Below are 16,176 nucleotides of genomic sequence, written 5' to 3' on the forward strand. Positions count from 1 at the left end.
TGGGTCTGCTGGCCAGGTGAGACTCCCCTTCTCCCCATTGCTCCCGGCATTTGTGCCCTGTGCCCGGGCTGTCCCACACAGTCCCCGTGGCCCTGGGACACAGGGCCTTGTCACCGAGGGTCGGCCAAGCAGAATGGAAAAGGCTGGCAGGGGGGAGAGCACAGGAGGAGACACCTCCTAAAGGGCCCAGGTCCCCTTGCAGGATGGTGGTGAAAGACCAGCAGGCTCTGCCAGCCTGTCCTTGGAGAGATTTGCTCAGGTTCCTGGTCCCTTTTTCGCCCTCCTAGGGAGATGCGCCATGCTTGTCTTGGGTTGGGTTCCAGTATTGCACTCCACCTCCTCTGGTTGCTCAGCACACAGGAGCCACACTGGGATCTGCCCGCCCTGGTGTTCCCTGTGGAGGTGAGCCGGGTGGGCAGCGCTGCCTGGCTGAGCTGCCTCCCAGCTCTCTGCCCTCTGGGAGCTGCAGCCGCCTGGGACGCTGCCCGTGCCCTGTGCTGCTGCTGCTGCTGCTGCTGCTGCTGCTGCTGCTGCTGCTGCTGCTGCCTGGGCCCAGCCCTGTGCGGCTCCGGGCTCCTGCCAGCCGGCTCCCCCATCGCTGGCCTGTGCCTTTCAGCTCCTCGAGTGCCTGGATGCCAGTGAATGTGGTGCCAGTGTTGTGAAGGTCTCTTCAAGGTACCTGCAGAGCGAGTGCAGGGAGAGGCGTCGCCTGGCGCTCAGGGCCCTGCTGGAGCTCATTGATGATCCCTCAATGGTGAGAAGGGGGCGGTGGCTGAAGCTGCGCTGGGAACGCAGTCACTTGGCCTGGCCTGGGCTTGGGCCGCTGGGGCAGCTGCTCCCAGCTCTCCTGCCTCCCGCTTCAGCTGCCCGCGTGCTTCGGGACAGGCCTTTGGCCTCTGGGCCCTGCGGCAGCAGGATGGCCTTTCACAGACTTGTGTTCCGCACAGGCCAAAAGAATGTGGAGCCTGACCCAAAGCCTCATGGACCTACTGTGCGACAATGATGCAGAGATCGCTGGCATGACCCTCATCACACTCAGCTTTCTATTCCTGCACAAATCACACATTCTGATGTCAACCCCCATTGCCCTGCAGCTGGCTGAGGTGCTCCTGCCACTCTTTGACCACGTAAGGCTCTGTGCCCCCAGCCACAGCCGCTGGCTGCTGCCTGGAAACTGTGTGCCCTGAGCATTTCCAGCCCTATGCCCAGGGGGGCCTGCAGGAGCCAATGCTGAGGTAGTTTTTCTTTTTTTTTTTTCCTACAGGATAATAGCCAGGTCCAGCTGCTCTCCATCAAACTCTTCCGAGACATGATGGAGTATTTGGAAGAGAGAGAAAAACCTTTGGAAAGCCCTGTGCAACAGAGCTTGCTTGCACTCTTCTTCCACTGCCATGATGAGAATCAGCGTGTGGCAGAGGTGAGGACTCGTGGGCTGCTGCTGTCCCCCTGGCAGGGGGCTCGGCTGCCTCCTGCCCTGCGCCTGCTGGATCGCAGCCTCCTGCAGGCCATGGCACGGGGACGCGGGTGCCGTGCCCTGGGCTGTGGGGCCATCTCCGCGTCCCTGCTGCTCTCCAGGCTTCTCGGGAAGCGCTGCTTTGTGCGGTCAAGTTGATGAAGAGGAGGGATCTCAAGAAGCTGGTGAAGGAGCAGAAACTGTGGAAGTTCAGCGAGTGCCTGGTAAGGAGGGCCTGCAAGGCCCAGCCTCAGGCTGGAGAAGGCTCCTGAGGGCGGCGCTCAGTGTGCGGGCCGGGCAGCTGTGCCCCTGCCCGCTGCGGCAGCCAGAGGCCGCGCGGGCTCCTCTCCAGGCTCCCGAGGGCCCGAGCCGGGTGCCTGTGGAGCCCCGGCCCGGCGGGGCTGCGGGGCGGCACCGCGGCTCCCCGGGCAGCAGCCGGCCCGCTGCCCCCTGCCCTCGGGAGCCCTTGGCCGGCGGCTGCTGGCCGCGCCTCAGGGCTGTGCGGGCAGGGGAGGCCGGGGCTGGGCGCAGGCAGCGCCCGGCCCAGGGGCTGAGCCCGCGCCAAGCCTTCCCTCCTGCCGCTCTCTGCAGCTGGCAGAGGACAGGAGCCGAGCGGCCGAGCACCTGCGCCGGGCCCTGCGCTACCTGCAGAGCCCACAGGAGCCCCTGCGAGAGGCGGCCATCAGCTTCATGGGTGAGCCACGAGCCCGCGCTCCCTCCCCGGCCCGGCCCGCCGCAGCTCGGCCCCGGCCCCGCCTGCTGCCCCGGCAGCGCCAGCCGGGCCCGGCGCCGTGGAGCCCCGCCTGGGCTGGGCATTGCTGCTGCCGCCCGCTGGCAGCCGTGCCCTGGGGCGGCAGCGTGCGCCGAGGGCCGGGCTGAGCCCTGCCGGGCCAGCAGCCCGTGTGGCCACAGCGCCGGCAGCGCCGCTGGCAGGGAGCTGTGCCGCTGCCGCCGTGACAGGCCCTGTGTTCACAGGCATGGCCGGGCGGCGCCTGAGGGGGCAGCAGCGAGAGCTGCAGCTGATCTGCACTGGTGAGTGAGGGCAGCGGGCTGGCAGCGGGGGCTGCCGGGGGGGAGCTGCAAGCCCTGCCCCGGCTGCGGAGGGCTCTGCTCCCGTGGCCAGAGCACACTGAGCTTTCAGGGCCACGGGGGCCATTGCTGGCCCGCAGCTTCGGCCTGATCGCCTTGCTCCCTGCTCCCTCCTGGCCATGGCAAGAGCCGGCTGGCATGGCCCTTGCAGGGGGCTCTCCTCGGCTCCCCGCACATCCGGCTCTGACCGTGGCTCTGTTGCTCTCTCTTGCAGCCCTTGAAGAAAAAACAAATGACATCAGCATCGCCGTCGGAAGCCTGGCAATTCAAACCCTCTGCATCCTCAAGTCAGGAGAGCGGGCTCCCATCTCCAGCTTCCAGTGGCTCCGAAATCACCTGCGCAGGGCATGGAAGATACGGCCTGGTCTGTCGCTGCTCGGCTGCCTGCCCTGCCGCAGCTCTGTGGAGAGCTGATCCCAGAAGCTCTTTTTGCTGGGGCCACCTGAGTCAGGAGGAATTTTCTTTTACTTCAAGAATGTTCTTTTCTTTTTTTTTTTTTTTCCCTTTATCATGTTAATATAGACTGTGTTCTAATACATAGACTGCCAGGATCTTTCTTTTGCTGCCCAGGGTGCACAGGGCCTAGGGGCAGAGGGGATAAAGGGTGCTTGTGCTCAGCCAGCTGCCCAGGCGTGCAGTGGGCAAGGGGAAATGGCCAGAAGGCCCTTGGCCTTTGGTGGTTCTGCTGAAGCCTTTGTGCTGCCCACAGAGTGGCTGGGCAGGGGCCGGAGCTGCGGGGATCCCTGCCAGAGCGCTGCCTGGAGATGGCCACAAGCCCTGTGCCAGGCAGGAAGCGCCATCCGTGCCCTCCTGCCTGTCTGCTGCTGGCTGCCTTGCTGAGGGCTCCCAGGTGCCTCTGCCTGGGGCTGCTCTGGAGCTGCTGTGGGGCTGCGGCGCTGCTGCCGGGCAGCTTGGCCGCGCTGGGGCAGGGCCTGAGGGGCTGGGGCGCTGGCAAGCCCTGAGCAATGGGGCTGTCAGAGGCCACAAGCAGCCCCCTGGCAGCCGCCTTCTTCCTGCCAGAGCTGACTTGCCAGGCAGATCCTGGGCACTCTGGAACTAACAGCATCAGTGTTGTTGGAAACCCAAATGCAGGGAAATCGCAGACCTTTGGTCTTGTCAGCAAAGCTTAGAATTAAACACAGGATTTGATCGGACACCTTGGAAAGGGCTTCCAAACTTAGGTGCTAGAAGGGAGAATGCGGATTTCTAGTTCATAGCAGAGACACGGGGAGGAAAGTTGAAGTGGAGCAAAGTTTAGTGTGTTAGAGATCAAGATCTAGAAAAAATCAAAGTAGTTCCAATGGTAAACAAGAATTTTAAGATGCAGTGCTGGAGGTTTGTGTGTCATAACACGATTGGCTAAGGAAGCTTACAGCTTACACTGTGGCATGAATGTCTCATGTCTCGCGGCCCCTCCTCGAGACCCCTCTTAGGACCCATCCGCACCCCCCAGGTCCCCCCACAATGCCCCAGGACCCCTCCCCAGACCCCCCCAAACCCCTGGACCCCTCCCCAAAGCTCCCCCTGACCCCCCCGGACCCTCCCCCGCCCCCCCCGATCCCCTCTCAGGCCCCTCCCGCTCCTGTCCCGAGCCTGGGGGGTCCCAGCAGCAGCGGGGAAGGGGGCGCCGCTTCCGGCTCGCCTCTGATTGGCTGGGAAGGCGCTGGAAAGGCGGGCATTGCTGAGGGGAGCCGCACCGTTATTGCTCAGTTTGGGGACGGGCAGCTCGTGATTGGTTGGTTTGCGGCGGGGCGCGTCGCTATTGGCTGGGAGCCCACACACACAACGGATTAGGGAGATTGTGAGGGGAGAGCGGCTGAGGTGGAGCTGAGGTGGGGCCAGGGGGAAGCTTGAGAGGGTGTTGAGCGTTCTCAGGTGGGCTTAGGGGGAACTGAGGGAAATTGGGAGAGTCTGAGGGGATTTTGAGAGGAACTGGAGGATTGTGAGGGGATCTGGGGGGTTTTGAGGTGGTCCTGAGAAATCTGGGAGTCTGAGGGAATATCTTAGGGGTTTGGGGGGATTGAGGGGTCTGAGGGGAATTTGGGGCAGTCTGATGGATTTGGGGGGGTCTCAGGTAGGTCTGAGTTGTATTTTGGGGAGACCAGGGGGGGTCTGAGGGTCCTGTGGAGGTTTTGGGGGTCCTGGGGAGGGTTTCGGGGTCCAGCGTGGTCCTGGGCAAACACTGGGGGACTCTGGGGAGTTTGGGGTTCCTGGAGGGGTCCCGGGGGAGATTTGGGGGTCCCGGGGGGTCCCAGGCCCACCCTGAACCGGGGTCTGGGGGTTTCGGGGGGAGGGGGCACTGCAGGGGTTCCCTCCCCCGTTTTTGGGGGGTCTCCCATGGTGCCCCCTCCCCAAAAAGCTCCCAGGGCCCCCTGAAGTGGCTCCTGTTCCACCGGCCGGTGCCCCCTGATCCAGGACGGCCCCACTGAGTCTGGGGGGGTTTGTGGGGACTTTGGGGTTCTGAGAGGGGTTTTGGGGATTTGGGGGTGGCTTTTTTGGGCTTTGGGGGATTTTGTTGGGAGTTTGGGGGGAATTATTGGGGTTTTTGGGGAGAATTATTTGGCTTTGGGATGGTAATGTGATTTTGGGGGGTTTTGTTGATTTGGGAAGTTTTGGATTTTTGGTGTTCTGTTGGAGTTGTGGGGGTTTTTTGGGGGGAGATTTATTGAAAATTTAGTGAGTTTTTTTAAATTTTGGTGAGTTCCACAGGGATGTTTGGAGATTCCCTGGGGTTTTTGAGGGTTTTCTTGTAATTTTGGGGGATTTGTGGGATTTAGTGGAATTTTAGGGGGGCTTTGGGGCATTCCCTGGGTGTGGGGAAGGGCTGAGAGGCACCAAAATCTCCTTAAAAGCCCCGAAAGTCCCAATAAAACCCACAAAATCCCAAATAAATCTCTGAAAATCCCATTAGAACACCCCAGAATCCTAATATAAACCCACAAAATCCGTTGGAATCCCAAAAAATCCTGATTAAACACAACAAAATCCCCCAAAGATGTCCCCAAAACCAGAAAAAGTCCAACAAAATCTCCCCCAAGAACCAAGGAAATCCTGGCAACACCCCAAACCCCACCAAAAATCCCCAAAACCCCAAATCCCCAATTAATCCCTCTGAATGCCACCACAATTCCATTAAAATGCCCCAAAATCTCCTAAAAATCCCAATAAAACCCCAGGAATTTCTGAGAATCCCAAAAAATCCCAACTAAATCCCAGTAAAATCCCCAAAATTCAAAAAGAGCCACAAGAAATTGCAATAAACCCCCAAAAACCCCCAGAAAATTCCCCCTCAAAATGCCAAGAAAATCCCCCAAAATCCAAACCCCCAAAATCCACAAAACCAGCCACTCCCAGTCAATCCCAGTGTGATTCCAGTCGCTCTCAATGAGATCCCAGTGTAACCCAGCATGGACTCAGCTGCTCTCACTGGGATCCCAGTGTGATCCCAGTTGCTCCCAGCATAATTCCAGCTGTTCCCAGTTCCTCCCATGATGATCCCAGTTGCCCCAAGAATAGTCCCAGTCCCTCCCAGCAGGGTCCCAGTCGTGCCCAGTTGCCTCCAGGGTAGATTCAGTTTCCCCCAGCATCGTCCCAGTTGCTCCCAGCATGATCCCAGCTGTTCCCAGTGTGGTTCCAGTGCCCCCAGGATGGTTAGAGACACTCCCAGTATGTTTCAGTTACCTCAGAATGATCCCAGTCTTTCCCAGTTCCTCCCAGTTTCCTCTAGCATCATCCCAGTTTCCATCTGTTGCTCAAAGGGTGGCCCCAGTTGCTCCCAGGATGATCCCAGTTGCCCCAGTTGTAGTCTCAGTCCTCTCAGCATGGTTCCAGAACCTTCCAGCCGATCCCAGTTGCTCCCAGTGGGTCACATTTTCCTCCCAACATGGGCCCAGTAGCTCCCAGTAAGCCCCAGTCGGGTTCCATTCACGCCCAGTATAATCCCAGTATGAGTGTAGCCACTCCCAGTATGATCCCAGTCCCTTGCAGTCTAATCCCAGTTGCTCCCAGTCACTCCCAGTCTGATGCCAGTGCCCCCAGTGGGATCCCAGTTGCTCCCAGCATGGGCCCAGCTGTTCCCAGTGTGCTTCCATCACTCCCCTATGGTTACAGACACTCCCAGGATGGTCCCAGTTGAACCCAGTTGCCCCTGCTCTAGTCTCAGTCCCTCCCCAGATGATCCCAGTCCCTCCCAGCATGGTCCCACTCACTCCCAGTTGCCCCCAGTGTGGTCCCAGTTCTCCCCAGCATGGTCCCAGTTGTTCCCAGTGTGGTTCCAGTCCCCCCAGTATGGTTCCAGACACTCCCAGTATATCCCAGTTGCCCCCAGCATGTCTGTAGTCATTTCCAGGCACTGCCAGTGGCCCCAGTAAGGTGTCAGTTATCCCAGTATGATCCCCCAGTCATGCCCAGTATATCCCAGTTGCCTCCAGCAGGCATCCAGTCCTTCCCAGTTCCTCCAGTTTGCTTGCAGCATCATCCCAGTTTCCCTCAGCTGCTCCCAGTAGCCCAAAGTGTGATCCCAGTCGCTCCCTTTCAACCCCAATATGATCCCAGTAAGCTCCAGTTTGATCCCAGTCACATGCCAGCCCTCCCAGTGTGGTCCCAGTATAATCCCAGTTGCTTCCAATCTCTCCCAGTATGGTCCCAGCTGCCTCCAGCGTGGTTCCAGTTGCTTCCTAGATCAGCCCAGTCAGTCCCAGTATGATGCCATTTGCTGCCAGCATGCTCCCAGTTGCTCCCAGTCAGGCCCAGTATGGGGGATGATGTGCAGGGTGTGCTCCCTGTCCCTCTCAGATCCTCCCAGTATTAGTCCAGTCCCTCCCAGTATGATCCAGAGATGAGCCCAGTGTGCTCCCAGTCCCTGCCAGTATGAACCAGTTGTGCTCCACATGGTTCCAGTTGCTCTCTTTCCCCTCACTTTTGTTCCAGTCACTCCCAGTATCTCCCAGTGCAGCCCAGTTCCCTCCAGCATCTTTCCAGTTCCTTCCAGTATGATCCCATTTGCTCCCAAGCACTCCCAGTCAGCCTCAGTGTAGTGGCACTCACTGCCAGAATGATCCCAGTCAGCTCCAGCATGATCCCAGTTCACCCCAGTATAAGCCCAGTTTTCTCCAGTCACCCCCAGCGTGCAGCCAGTCACTCCATTTGCCCCTGGCATGATCCCAGTTGTTCACAGCTGTTCCCAGTCACTCTCAGCATAATCCCAGTCACTCCCAGTATATCCCAATTGCCCATAACATGGTGTCAATTGCCCCCCCGCAGGCTCCTACTCGCTCCCAGCATGATCCCAGCATGATCCCAGTATCCATCAGTGTGATCACAGTCTGCCCCGTATGGCAGTATAATCCCAGCATGATATCAGTACAAACGCAGTACAGTCCCAGTCACTCCCAGTCACTCCCAGTCTGATAGCAGTACAAAGCCAGTACAGCCCCAGTCGCTCCCAGTACGATCCCAGTGCAGCCCAGTCCCTGGCAGTGCTGCCACTGCTGGGATCCCCCAGGCCTGTGTGCGCTCCCCCCTGGCGGATGTGCCGAGAGGAGCCCCAAGGGCTGGCAGTGGCCAGGCAGGGTCCCCAGCAAGGCCCAGTTTGGATGTGCAGCCCCCAGTTTGCCCAGTTTGCCTCTCCTTTGGCCCGGGCCGGGTTCCCCCCGCCCGCAGCGGCTGGGAGCAGCCGAGAGCCCCGCGCTGCCCATGCCAACCTGTCCCGGCTCCATCGCCGCTGCTGCCGCGGGCTGCGAGGGCTGCGGGAACGGGGCACCGAAGGTGTGGCTGCTGCTGGGGGAGGAGGAGGAGGACGGAGGGGCAGGGATGGAGGGGGAGGAGGAGGCGGGTAGAGGAGGGAGGAGGAGGAGAAGGAATGGAAGGGGCGGGATGGAAGAGGAGCAGGAGGTGTGGATAAGACAGAGGAGGAGGAGGAGGGGGGATGGAAGAGGAGGAGTGGGAGGAGAGAGAGCAGTGAAGGAGGCGGGGTTAGGGGGAGGAGGAGAGGGAGGTGGAGATAGGACAGAGGAGGAGCGAGAGGAAGAGGAAGAGGAGGGACAAAGGCGGATCAAGGCTGAGCTGCGGGAGCCACGCGGTCTCGATCCCTGCCTGAACTCGCAGCCCCCACCTGTGGGATCATCGCCCCCCCCCATGGCGCAGGTGAGCGGGGAGGGGGAGCCCGGCCCGGATATCCCGGGGGGTCCCTGGGTTGGGTTTTTGGGGGGATGTTTGGAGAATGAAGAAGTCCAAGGCTGAGCGGAAAAGGCCCCTCGGGGGGACATCGGGGGGGTGGCGGTGGTGGCTGCCGGCAGAGGCAGCCTGGAGGAGCAGAGCCCTGTGTCCCCCAGGAGGCCAAAGTGGGGAGGCCAGAGAGGGGGGAGCGCCGCCATTGGCGGGAGCCTCAAGAGCCTGGAGAGGGGCAGGGGGGACTCCTTGGAGCCGCTGCAGCGCAGAGCAGAGAATGAGGGGAGAAGGGAGCCCGGGAGCCCAGACAGCCCCAGCATCCCGAAATGGGGAGAGCCAAGAGGGGGGAGCTTTTGGCATTGCTGGCACTGCCAGCAGCCTGGGCAGGGCGGGCACCCAGGAGAAGGGGGACCCCCAATCCAAGCGTGACCCCAGCAGCTGGAACAAGGGGGAACCCCTGAACTCCAGAGGGGAGGGACCAGGGACGGGCAACCCCTGGGAGGCTTTTTCAGGGCTGAATCTTGGTGTTTGGGAGGTTTTTCTGGAGCCCACATGGCCGGACTAGAGATGTACCTGGTCAGAGAGACCTTCAAACTAAGCGTGTGTTGGGGTCGATGAAACAGGAAAGCCTTATAAATATTATTGTCTGGCCTTTCATTCCAATCTTGCTTATAGTTTCTATATTCTCAAAAGCTTTTGAGAATATAGAAACTATAAGCAAGATTGGAATGAAAGCAAGCTTTTAGATACCTTAGTTACTGAAAAAAAGGAAAACAATGGTGTGGCCTGACTGAAGGTAATCCTCTTCTGATGAAACTATTCCCTCTGCTTGCTGACAGGTCCAAGGGTCAGAGCAGACCCTACTAGCTCAGCAGAAGGGCTCCAAAGAGGAGTTTTTAGGGTTGAAAATGTAACACAGTATGGTGATGTAATGATTCTTACAGGCTGTATGTAAATGCTAAAGGATTTGTATCTTGTACTGGACTGGTTAGTGAGAAATAGAATATTTAACACAGAAGAAGATTCATTGTATTGTAACGGGAACCTTACACTCTTACATTCTTCCCCTCTTACTCTCTCACCCTCTCATCCTCTCTCCCCCTCTCTTCTCTCAGGCCTGCTCCAAGCTGTGGCTGGCAGCTCCAAGCAGGGCCCTGCACCCAGGCCCTTTGCAATAAACCGCAAGTTCCACGACCTGGCTGCAGAGATCTCTCGTCTCCGTCCGTCCCGACCGTGCTACCCCCGACGCTCCTACAAACATGCTCATCCCTTGTTTTCCCCAAACCAGGATTTCCCATTGCCAACCCCTGGGAGGCTGCGAGGAAGAGGAAGATGCCCCGGGACACTGAGGCAGGTGAGGAGGAAGTCAGGGCCCCTTTCCCCTCTGTGCTGCTCCATCTCCCAGCCCAGCACGGCCCCCAGCTGCAGCACAGCCCTGGGGGGATCTCGTTGCCCTTGCCTGTGGCACGGAGGCAAATCCCATGCTGTCCTTGTCCTTCCTCGCCCAGAGCAGGAGCTGAGCATGGAGAGCAGGGAGGACAAATGCCCGCGGCAGAACCTGGTGGCAGAGGCCGTTTTGAGCGGCTCCACGGCGCAGGAAGCCAACGGGGAGGAAAAGGCCCGGAGATGCCGCACGAGGAGGGGCTGCAAACGCAGATGGCGGGGATGTGAGGGGGAAAGAGGCAGCCTGGGCCGGGAAGGCGGCCGGAGATGGAGGCAGAGCTCGGAGCTGGTGCTCCATGAGCAGCTCCATAATGGGGAGAAGCCCCACACATGCATGGAGTGTGGGAAGAGCTTCAGGTGGAACTGCCACCTGATCAGGCACCAGAGGATCCACACTGGGGAACGGCCCTACGAGTGTGGGGAGTGTGGGAAGAGCTTCAGCCGGAGCTCCAGCCTGATTGTGCACCAGAGGTCCCACACGGGGGAGAAGCCCTATGAGTGTGGGGAATGTAGGAAGAGCTTCAGCGCGAGCTCCAACCTGATCAGCCACCAGAGGATCCACACTGGGGAACGGCCCTATGAGTGTGGGGAGTGTGGGAAGAGCTTCAGCCGGAGCTCCCACCTGATCGTGCACCAGAGGACCCATACAGGGGAGAGGCCCTATGAGTGTTCCAAGTGTGGGAAGAGCTTTCAGACCAGGTCCCATCTTCTCCTGCACTATCGGATTCACACAGAGGAGAGGCCCTTCCAATGCCCCGACTGTGGGAAGGGATTCAAGCGCAACTCTGACCTCGTCACCCACCGGCGCATCCACACAGGGGAGAAGCCCTACGAGTGTGATAAATGCAGGAAGAGGTTTCAGACCAGCTCCCATCTCCTCTGGCACTATCGGATTCACACAGAGGAGAGGCCCTTCCGCTGCCCAGACTGTGGGAAGGGATTCAAGTACAACTCTGACCTCGTCAAGCACCAGCGCATCCACAGTGGGGAGAGGCCCTACGAGTGTCCCCAGTGTGGGAAGAGCTTCTCCAGCAGCTCTAACTTGACCCGACACCAACGGAGGCACCGGTAAGGGAAGCCCTGCGAGTGCCCCGAGTGCGGGAAGAGCTTCGTGCGCTGCTGCAGCTCCATCCCCCACTGGAGGAGGCACTTTGGGCACAGCCCTGGTCACTCACATTCCCTGTGATCCATGTTGGGAACACACCTGGCTGCTTCTATTTTTAATTTCACCTTAATTTTCTCTCTTCTCCATCTCTTTGCACTCCCAAAGTCCAGAGAGATGGATCTGTCCCCTCAAAACCACTCAAATCCCAGTGAAAACAGCTCAATCTTACCCCAAAAGGGCTCAAACCCACCTCAAAAGAACTCAATGCCATACCAAACTCGATTCCTCAGCCACCAGGCTGCCATGGGGCTGGGAGGAGATTGGGAGAAGTGGGATCTCAATTAGAGTGGTGGGATGGGGATTGTGTGGGGCTGGGTGTGTGGGATGTATTTGATAGCAAATAAAACTCTCAGACTTACTGGTTTCTTTCTCGTTCATGTTCAGTCCATGCAGTTCTGTTTGCAGAGTGCCGCCTCCCAGAGTGTCCCCTCAGGGTTGCCGCCCTTGGCCTGAGCCCGCCCCTTTCCCCTCACGGTTCTGCCCTTTCCCCGCCCCCTTTCCCCTCACGGTTCCCGCCCTTTCCCCACCCCCTTTCCCCTCACGGTTCCCGCCCTTTCCCCGCCCCCTTTCCCCTCACGGTTCCCGCCCTTTCCCTGCCCCCTTTTCACAGTTCCCGCCCTTTCCTCGCCCCCTTTCCCTTCACGGTTCGACCTTCGAGAACGGAGGAGGAGGGAGGGAGGGAGGAAGAGGCTGAGCACCCGCAGCTCAAGAGGAGAGGGAGAATGTCCTCAGAAGGAGTCGCCGCAGCCCCGGGACCATCGCCCTCCATTTTGCAGGTGCCTGGGCAGGGGGAGTGCGGCTCAAATATCCCGGGGGGTGCCTGAGTTTGGGGTTTTTTGGGGAGGATGTTTGCAGCTGGCAGGGTTCCAAAGCCAAGCCGCAGATGGCCCTCGGGGGGATATCGGGTGGTCCAGGTGCCAGCAGTGGCTGCTCCCAGTATGAGCCCAGTTGATCCCCCATGTGCTTCCAGTTTCCTGGGCACTCCCACTATGAGCCTGGTCACTCCCATTATGGGCCTGTGCACTCCCAGTATAATCCTGGTCACTTCCCCTGCCTCCCTGCATGATCCCAGTCACTCCCTGAAGAGGTCAGTCCCTCCCAGTCCTTCCTTATGATGATGCAATTTTCTCCCAGCATGGTCCCAGTTGCTCCCAGTTCCTCCGACTTTCATCCAGTGTGTTCCCAGTTCTCCCAGTTGTCCCTAGCATAGTCCTAGGCGCTCCCAGTATGATCCCAGTCTCTCTCAGCAGGGCCGCAGTCATTCCCACTTGTCCCCAGTGTGTTCCCAGTTCCCCCAGCACATTCGCAGTCTGGTCTTAGTCTGCTCCCAGTCCCACAACCGTATGGTCTCAGACCCTCCCAGTCTATCCCAGTTGCCCTGAACATTCTGGCAGTCATTGCCAGGCACTCCCAGTCACCTCAGCACTTTTCATGTGCCCCCAGTTGTCTCCCAGTTGCTCTAATTACGTCCCCAGTTGTGTCCCAGCATGGGCCCAGTAGTTCCCAGTAACCCCTAATCAGGGTCCAATCACACCCAGTATAATCCCAGTATGATTGTAGCCACTCCCAGTATGATCCCAGTCACTTGCAGTCTAATCCCAGTTACTCCCAGTCACTCCCAGTCTGATGCCAGTGCCCCCAGTGTGATCCCAGTTGCTCCCAGCATGGGCCCAGCTGTTCCCAGTGTGCTTCCATCACTCCCCTATGGTTACAGACACTCCCAGGATGGTCCCAGTTGAACCCAGTTGCCCCTGCTCTAGTCCCAGTCCCTCCCCAGATGATCCCAGTCCCTCCCAGCATGGTCCCACTCACTCCCAGTTGCCCCCAGTGTGGTCCCAGTTCTCCCCAGTGTAGTAAACCCCATAAGTTTGGGAAAAGCACCATGGAGAATATGAACAATAGGAATGCTGAAACAGCAAAAGAAAATTCCTGTTTTCCTGTCCTCCACCCTTAACCTATCTCTGTAACCCTATAAGGAAATGTCATGTTAACCCCTTACCATTGGTCAAGCTTGGATCCTTTCCAACCCTATAAAAGAAGCATACTGTACCCCATTAGTCGGGAAAGAAGAGCAGAGACCCTTCACGGACCTCCCCAAATAAAGCCATCTCCGTGGAACAGCCTGCGCCTTCTCCTTCTCCTCTCTCTCCGTCTGCTGCAGCCTCAAGCCCAGGGCACCACTACCTAGCAAGCAGAGCTGAAATCCTGAGAGCTTGCAATCACTATAGAGCTGATAATCACCATGCTTGCTAGATGGCAGCCCTGCGGCGTTGGCATGAGCGAGCGAGCTTCGGGCACCCGGTCCCTACCCAGGGACTGAGCTCCTGAGCCCTATTGCTCTGCTTTATGATAAGGCCGATCAGAGGCTTTATTACTCCAGGTGCACCAGCATTCTCTGGTAGAACTCCATCACCGTGTTGGAGCACAGGGTCACCTGGTGGGAGAGAAGAACAGTCAATTCTCCCTTACAAAAGCTCCTTACCCACGTGTGATATCCTCCAGTTCCTGAGGGAGGATTTGGCCTTAATTCTTCTGCTGCTCCATGTGCAGAGCACAGTCTGAGAGTCACAAAAGCCTTCTGGCAATACCAGATTTGTTAAACACCCCTTGCTATCAGGGCACAGATCAGCTACATTAAAACATTAGACTACAGCTCTATGCACCACTGCATTCAAATTAAGGGGCCAATTTCTCATCTGACTACAATGACATCCGTGCAGAGGAAATCTGGCTTGAACACAATGAGTTCAGCTTCACAGCAGGAAGCAGCTCGCCTTGCTGTTCATTCAAATCAGCCTGGCCATTTTCTTCTTGATCATCTTCATGCTCCTCCCCATCTCCTTCAAGTCTGTGCAGGTCCTCTTGAAGCGAAGCCTTCTCTGCTCCATTTCCATCCTGCGCCTTCTGGCCTCTTCTTCAGCTCTCCGGGCCACTGCTCTCTGCTTCATGGCCGCCCTTCTGGGCCTGAGGCAGAGGAAGAAAGGCAGGAAGAGCAGCTCAGCAGCAGCCCAGTAGGGCCCCTGCTGCACGGCTGCCCAGAGCAGGGGTCCCCAGGCAGGCTCGGGTGCCTCTGGGGTAGCCTGCTCCAGGCCCTCTTTGCCCAGCTCTGCATCCTCATCCCAACTGATCACCACGGGAAGTGGAAGAGGAGCAGCACCAGCAGGGCAGGGACTGATTTGGACACCATGGTCTGCAGGAGGAGAGAGACAATTTGTGTTGCTTTGCACAAGAGTTGCAAACCCGTGTGTTATTAGGGAATGGCCGCTCCTGCTGTGCCAGAGCGCTTGAGCAGGGCTGAGAATCTGATGTCAAAGTGCATTCATGTGCTCCATGTTGCATGGGGCACCCGTGTGCAGGAATAGAGAACAACTTCCCTCAGATGGGATCTGCTGTGGCAAGGCCCCTCTGGTTTTCTCCTCCACGCAGCAGTTTGCATGCAGAATGTGGGCAGATGTAACTCTGAGGTCCTCCTGCTCACCCTTGGGTTCCCCTTGCAGAGCCTCAGCCCCTGTGTTCTGTCAGGGCCCCTGGGCAGGTGGGATATTCCCAGAGGAGAGGGGCCGGCTGTGTCCCCATTGCCCCTGTCCCTTATGTGCCTGTGCTCAGGAGGGCACAGAGAGGATGGGGACTCCTGCCTGCCCCGTGTCCTGTCCGCCTGCCGGGCCTGTCCCAGGGCAGCCGGGCTGTGATTGCTGTGCTGTGTCCCCCTGTCCCTGCTGTCCCTGCTGTCCCTGCTGTCATGGCCCACTGCAGGTTCCACAGCTACACAGCCATGGTGGCTCCTGAGCTCTGCAGGGACCCGAGTGACAGTCTGAGTGGTGGCACTCCTGGTTTTCTTGCATTTGGCATCACGCAGAGCAGAGGCTGGATCACAGCACCAAAGGAGCAGCTGCTGCAGGGGAGGAAAGGAGCCTCTGCATGGCCAAGGGCTGCTGTGGTGCCCCTGTGTCAGGAATTCCCCACAGCTGACACCTGAGTCCAGCATGGACACTCACAGACACAGCGTTTGTTCAGGCATTGCCTTTATTGCATCTTGACAGGGACTGCAGCTGCCTGAGGGAAGTCACCCTCCCGAGACAGGAGGGCAGAGAGTGTAATTTAAATTAACCAATTGTGATTATAGGCATTCGTAGCAACAGTCTATGTACTGTATATATGAATATTAAACAAGACACAAAATAATTATTGGACCATGGAATTAAGCAACATTTGCTGGTTTAGATAAAAATAAAGTATACTTCAGTTTTGGTTAGCTGCAATAATTCTTGGTAATTTTGGTGAATTTTAAGTTCTATATAAAGAAAAGTGCCATTATTTATTACTACTTATTATTAAAATATTTATGATCTCTTACAAGAGTAGTAATCTACATTATAGTAATAAAAAGTTTGGAAAATGTTGCTAAAGACAACTATTTTTAAAGAAAACATTTTAAATATTTCAAAATTATTTAAGAATCTGAATCAATCTCCAATCATTGGGCCCGATTCCTTCAGATGGTGCTTTCCTCCGAGCAGATGCAAAGGCTCTGTATGGGAAAGGGTTAAAATAGATGCAGTTCCTACAGATCCCGTGAGGAGAGAGAGGGCAGAGGGGCAGGGTGTGTCAGGAGCCCGGAGCCTGTGCCCCGGCGCAGGGCTGTGCTGGGCAGCAAGCGCAGCTCTGTGCGCCGGCTGCTCACAAAGATGTGCGGCTCGCCTTGGCCGGCCCAGAGAGCATCTCCAGCAGGAAGCTTTTCTTCACACAGCCACTGCCTGTGCTCCTCCAAAAGCCTGCCCTGCCTACCTTCAGCATCCTGTTTGTATCCCTATTCATTCCAATCAGCCTGGCCATTTGCTTTTCTATTTCTTTCGTGGCC

General features: G+C 57.8%; 2 protein-coding genes across 2 annotated transcripts in view; one reads left to right on the forward strand and one right to left on the reverse strand.

Moving 5' to 3' along the window:
* Nucleotides 1–16,176, forward strand: part of LOC143696053 (uncharacterized) — a 1,205,294-nt gene that overhangs the window by 900,917 nt on the left and 288,201 nt on the right. The window contains 1 exon segment of the mRNA XM_077191259.1: nucleotides 10,440–11,212. Coding sequence (XP_077047374.1) covers nucleotides 10,440–11,212 — 773 coding nt within the window.
* LOC143696057 (uncharacterized) overlaps nucleotides 1–16,176 on the reverse strand; it is a 244,020-nt gene that overhangs the window by 15,410 nt on the left and 212,434 nt on the right. The gene's annotated exons all lie outside the window — the stretch shown is intronic.

Source organism: Agelaius phoeniceus, chromosome 28 (assembly GCF_051311805.1).
Source record: "Agelaius phoeniceus isolate bAgePho1 chromosome 28, bAgePho1.hap1, whole genome shotgun sequence".
NCBI lineage: Eukaryota > Metazoa > Chordata > Aves > Passeriformes > Icteridae > Agelaius > Agelaius phoeniceus.